The sequence below is a fragment of the Anas acuta genome, chromosome 1, assembly GCF_963932015.1.
Source record: "Anas acuta chromosome 1, bAnaAcu1.1, whole genome shotgun sequence".
Classification (NCBI taxonomy): Eukaryota; Metazoa; Chordata; class Aves; order Anseriformes; family Anatidae; genus Anas; species Anas acuta.
Window position 1 is genome coordinate 158949415 of NC_088979.1, and position 6224 is coordinate 158955638.

The 6224-nt window shown below is 34.5% G+C and overlaps 1 protein-coding gene across 1 annotated transcript in view; it reads left to right on the forward strand.

Moving 5' to 3' along the window:
* CFAP54 (cilia and flagella associated protein 54) overlaps positions 1-5542 on the forward strand; it is a 109853-nt gene extending 104311 nt beyond the window's left edge. Inside the window, exons 66-69 of the mRNA XM_068658827.1 lie at positions 160-266; positions 944-1133; positions 2484-2558; positions 5085-5542. Of these exons, the coding sequence (XP_068514928.1) occupies positions 160-266; positions 944-1133; positions 2484-2558; positions 5085-5213 (501 nt within the window). The 3' untranslated portion in view covers positions 5214-5542. The remainder of the gene's footprint in view (positions 1-159; positions 267-943; positions 1134-2483; positions 2559-5084) is intronic.
* Positions 5543-6224: the final 682 nt, after the last annotated feature.

Genomic DNA, 6224 nt, shown 5'->3' on the forward strand with positions numbered 1-6224 from the left:
TTCTAAGAGACCATACTCTACTTTTTTTTCTGAAAGTCAATTATCTTAGTCTTTACCAGTACACTGAATTTGATAGTCATATAATCCAGTATCACTGAAATACTTTAGGCCTTCTGTACCCTTTCACAGTATAGTTTACCTATTCCATCTCGTCTACAGGTTTTGCTGCTTTATGCTTATAATACCAAGCCTGTCAAGATTAGCAACATCAAGATTTTCAGTTCAATGTCTGTGTTTTCAGGTCACTTATGGGTTCCATTGGCTAGGTAAGTAATCACTGACTTTGTCCTGTTATTTCATGCCATATGAAAGTCTTTAAATGCATTCTTTTTAGCTTTTCAGACTTTTCACTATAAAATCTGTAAGACGTTGCACACAGCATCAAACCCATCCAAAATTATGTCTTTTCAGTACACTAGTCTTTTAGTTTTGTTTCTTAAAGAAATGAATAACATATGCTAATTGCATTACTTTGGTATAGCAACAAAAGAAAATGCTAGCACTCTTCCATTCTCTCACTGGATTAGGTACTCCTTCCTTCCCATACAACTCTGAGCCTGCAATAATTTGTTGTAGCCCCAGACTCAGCCCTTCTTTTTACATCTGATGGAATTTTTCATGACCTATTCCTTGTCATTAATCTAGACCAAAATTTTTTGAATGGCTGAGCAGGTGGATGGAAAGGACTAAAGGTCAAACATAAGTGCAGCCTCTGCTACCCAGCTTGTCAGCCCACCTTGTGCTGGTTGAATGAGTTTTTTTTTCTTAGAGAGGCTTACTTAAAATGTTGCTTCTTAACATTTAATGCAAAAAGCTTAAACATTCCATATTTACACATTTTTAATGGATTTTTTTTTTTTCTTTTGGTACAATAATGAGATCAGTCTTGAAATGAAAGAAAATCTAGAACCTAATCAATATGTAATAAAATCTTGTCTTTCAGAGTTATTTCTTTAAGGGAGAAATTATCTAATCTGAAACATCAAGTTGAAATGTTGATGCAAAGTTCGGAAACCTTATCTTCAGCTTCAGAACCTACAAGTTTTCTTGAACAAAGTGAAAACCTGAAAATAATTCCTTCAGAGAAAGCTGAAATTAATATTGCAAAAGTGCATCTTGATGAAAAAACAGAAGTAAGTGAGAACAATTTTGCTCTTAAATATGTCTGACAGTTTTATTTAAGATGTCTATTTTGGGGAAATAAATGACAGGTAGCTTGGAAGGCAGACACAGAAGATTAAACTTGCCTCACCCCTTTCAAGAAATGTTGAGATATTTTCACTTTTCATTTAATATTTAACTTTTCCTTCTCCTTACATATTGCTTGATGCTTTACAAAAAATACCAGGCTTGTTCAAACTCCCCCTTGAAAATAAAGGCCACATCTTCAGGTACATAAATCTGAAATTTGATGCCTAATTTATAGCAATCTACATCTGAAAATGCTTGGCACGGTGTTAAATTAGCAGAGAGATCAACCCAAAAGTGCTTTTTAAAAAATCAGTTACACATCTTCAATGCAAAATGGGCAGTGATGGTTTCTGAAATAAGAACATTCTAATAACACTACTGAGAGCTGAGTAAAACTGGCAGTGAATTTATTTTCATTTTCTCTATGCCACCTTTTTTTTTTTTTTTTTTTTTTTTTTTTTGTTATTAGCAAGGCTGAATATGGTCCACAACCAAATAACTCCCCTGACATACATACACAAAAGAGGTAATTTCAGAATTTTCCATGTGGTTTCTTTGAGATAATGTCAATGGAATAGAATGTTGCCACAGCATAACTGCTACTTGATAAATGCCAAGGCAAAATAGACGTTTATTTTCAAAGTGGGAGACATTTATCATGTGACAGGATTCTCTTTATATCTATTATATGAAATGATTAATGATGTAGAGGCTGTCATTTGGTCTGATGGATGCTGTGAAACAGTGACAATTGTGCACTGTGCCATTATTACAAAGCTGTATTTTGACCAGCTTGGAGAACAAATGATGTTTTGGCCAATCACAGCATACAGTGTTTACAGGAGGCTAGACAGAGCTGTCCTTTACTGGGTATTTCTGATTACCTGAAGGTTTTTGCTCAAACTTTCGTTACTGTATGTCAGTAATTGGAAAACCAATGTTTAGAATAGTAATAAGATTAACATGCCATGCATTAGATACGTATAAATACCATCTTGTCAGAATGTTTGTTTATAATATTTTCAGTAAACATGTGGCAAAAGTATGCTCATTGGATTTAATACCTGAGCCAGGGGCAATTTCTCCTCAGTAAAAACTGCAAGGTTTGGGCACTTGTATTGTACAGCAAACACAACTATTTTTGTTGCAGAATAAAATGTATTTTCCACTGAATTTAACTAGAATAAGTTAAAACGTGGTGGTTCTGAACAATTTTGTAAAGCCAAACCATCTGTTAGCTTATCGGATGAGACATAGTACAGCATTGGTTTTCTCTTGGTTTATATCATTAGGAAATGGCTAAAAGGTGTTTATCTGAAGTCAAAGCTCTGCTCTCTGTTCCAGACCTGTCCTCACCATTGACTGAGGTATGCTATTCTCATCAATAGTAAAAATGTGTTTTCTAAAATAAAACAATTGTTCAGTTAGGCTGAAACATGGATTTTACTACTAAGTATCTTGTACCTTTCAATCTTTTTCTCATACATTTCTGGGCTTTTTTACTTTTTATTTTTTTAAATACAAATGTTCATTATTACCAGCTGTGGATATCTTCATTGTTAGAATCACCTTTTTATACAAATAAATATGTATTAAAAATAAATCTCACTCACAATGGATTTATCTGGTTTATTCACCATTCTCTGATCATTGTTTAGATGGAATTTATTGTTCCATTGTATTTCCACGATGCAGTTGCCAAATGCAATTTTCTTCCATGCCTGTTATTTTTGCAGTTATTCAGGATTTCCTTCTATTTTCTTTAGCTTTCCCTGCCTCACAGATAGTATGCCATTTTTTCGTCCATGTTGTTGTATTCCTATTGGTATTTATTTGTAGTCAGTATCCCAGAGGAGACTATGGGAACTGGCCCATAGCAGGCAGCAATATTACTCAGTGTTCTCAGGCATGCTAGGAGGATCAGGAGCAGTGCTGCCAGGCCTTAAGGAACTCCAAGGAAGAGCTTGAATCCATAACATATGACTCCCCCATAACTATCTTGCCTATAATTGTTCACAATAAAGTGATAATGGGCATCAACCGTACCCTTTTCTAGTCAGGTAGCTCTTCTTTACCAAAAGGGAATACCTAGTTCTATCTGGAAACAGTTTAGCTAATGGCCTGTTACTGAAGAGAGAATCTGTAATGCTGTCCTGTGCATCCTGCAGGCTGTTACCTACATATTTTCTGTTTCCCTTTTATATACATTGCACCATTGTTGCCACTCCTTTTATCCATCCTGAAGGTCTCTCCCAAGTGACTCCCAGACCTTCATATCTTGATAGTCCAGCTCTATCAATGCATACATACATATTTATTCTGCAAGGCTATACTTTCTATGGTCCCACTGAAATATCTTCCATGGTAGATTTGTGACAAATACCTAGGGAAAGGTATGGCCAAGCTTCCTTAGATTTCTATGGGCCTCCTGGGCCTGTTTTAAATTCTCATGAATCCCCCTTCACTTGATCTGCTTCTTTTTGAGGGTCTACAATGAAAGTGAGAGAGCAAGATTTAACAGTATCTCTCCAGTAAGAATATGATGTCATCTGCTCTGTTTTATTCTGCCATACTGCCACAAGAAACTAAAATGTTTCAGCAGGTGAACCAATGGGCTTTTCACCACAAAGTTTCAAGCAGAGGCTTCAGACTACATCTTATTAGATATGGCAGAGTTGGCTGAATGAGTGAAGTCTAATCCTTCAAGGTGATGAGAAATCTTCATTCTTCCCTAAAGCCAGCTTAGCATTTAATTGTTTACAGAATATTTCTATGTAGTATTTCCAAGCTTTCAAATAAGTTGCATGTGTGCATTACCCAGTCTTCTCTGTGAGAGCTAGAAACCTCAGCATGGGATTATGTATTATGGAGAACAGTACATTCCCTTTGTTTTCAAACACACAGGAAAAGGCAGCAAATACATTGCTTATATGTAGTTTCACATCATTTTTTTCCCTGCCATACACTTTTTTGTTGCTGATCTTCTTGTGAATTAATTGGACAAAGTCAGTTCTAATTTGTGGTATTTGTTTTCTCATTCTCTCAGCTGTCATACTTTAACTCCTGTCATGTTTCCAGTTTCTCTTCTTTGATTCTCTTTTTTCTGTTCATGTGTCTTCTAGCGCTTTTGCTTCAGCATGGAGTTATATTTCTAAGGCGAAAATGTGTCTTTTCATTAAATTATTCATCTAACATTCTTTGACTGTTTAAGAATGTTAAGAATGCTTTAAGAATAAAAATTGATTTACCAGTTTATTTTTAAAGCCATTTAATGAACAGCTCTGCTCTTGAGAGAGATAATAAAGTATTATGCTTGGGAGTTCAAATTTTAAATGTTAAAAGTAAATTTCTCAATATAATAATTGCATTAGAAATTAACCTCCCTAGATAGCCTCTTCCAGTGCTTATTTTCCTACAGTTGTTTTTTTGTAATATCTAAAGCGTATTAGTTGCAAAATGAGCTAAATAGCTCTTCTCCGTGTCCAATGGACATACAAAACAATTTATCCCACTATTTAGCCCACTGTTTCACCTTCTACAACTAGCTCAAGTCTTTCAACTTCTCATTTTAGGAAAAACTTTCCAAATTACTAATCATTATTGCTACTCTTTTCTGACATCTTCATTTTATCTACAAATGATTAGGAGGAACTTTGTGAGCTAGACTGTTCACAGAAATTTCTTCCCCTTAATCTCATTCTTCTAGTTTCAAGGAATAGATGTCATTAACCACAAATTTATATTGAGGCAATTAGCACTTCTAATTTACACTTTGGTTGTAGGTCAGAAATCTGGCTTCATTATGAGATATTTGAATATTTTATATATGTAGGTTTTGGTAATTATACACTTAACAAAGTTTTTTTTTTTTTTTTTCTTCCCCTTCTTGTCAGATCCCATTTGATGTTACTTTGCAATCAATATCAACTTTGGAAGATATGTTTGATCCTGCCAGTGCTGCCAATGGATGTACAATAACTGAAGAAAGCCTTTTCTGTTGGATCATTTCTCTTTTTCACTAAATTCCAATTTTGAAATAACTTAATCACTTGCTGAGTATTGTAGATTTAGACTTCAGTTCTGCTGTTAGTGAAAAAAACTCATTAATCACACCGTGATTTGGTTTCTAATGTGTTTTATCATTTTCATTTTTAGGTAATTTTCAATTATTTTAAAATTAAAATATGTTTTTAGGAATTAGTTGTATTAAAAGTGCATTCTTATTGAGAAGATACTATCTGTAAAATCATCACTGGATTTGTTCTTTTACACTTATGTTTGGAAACTAGCATTTCATACTTCTTTATCTTTTGCCAAACACATTAAAGATTGTTGAGAGTGAAAACGGTCATTCAGATGTCTCCAGAATTTGAAAGCATTGGTTCAAAATAGCCAGTTTAAAAAATCAGAGTAATGGTACTATACATGTATGGTACTATACAGAACAATTTTTGGACATTATTCTAAAATGTTAACACAACCTCTATTTATGTTGTCAGTGATGTAAATATTATTTTAAAGTGCTGAAGAAACCCTTATTAGTCTTATCAACAGCTACCTGAGGAAATATACTTGTCCCATAGAGGGAATTTGATACAAAAAAGTAGTTTAGTTGAACAAGGCTGAACAAGAAAGTGTAGTTGGATGCATGGCCTTTTGGTTCTGCTCACATCACAAGGCAATTCTTCTTCACTAGTTAGAAGAATTTGGTAATAGCCATAATTCTTGTGTTTGCAAAAAACAGTAAAAGTAAGGGATGTTTGGGCAGGTGCACTGACAGACTTGTCCAGTCACTCGCTATGTTAACAGTGAAAAATTAGGACTAACAGGATTCCTGAGTTTCTGCACAAAATAACCAATGGGGTTGAAAACACAGCACCTTTCACTTCAGTCTCTCTGTGTTGTAGTCCCATGATAGAACGAGAAAATATTTCAAGCTGTTTGGAAATTATGGATTCTCTTTCACTTGTGCTTTTCAGAGAAATGTGGTTACCTGTTCTACCAGTGAAGTTTCTTGTGGGGTGGTAGTAAAA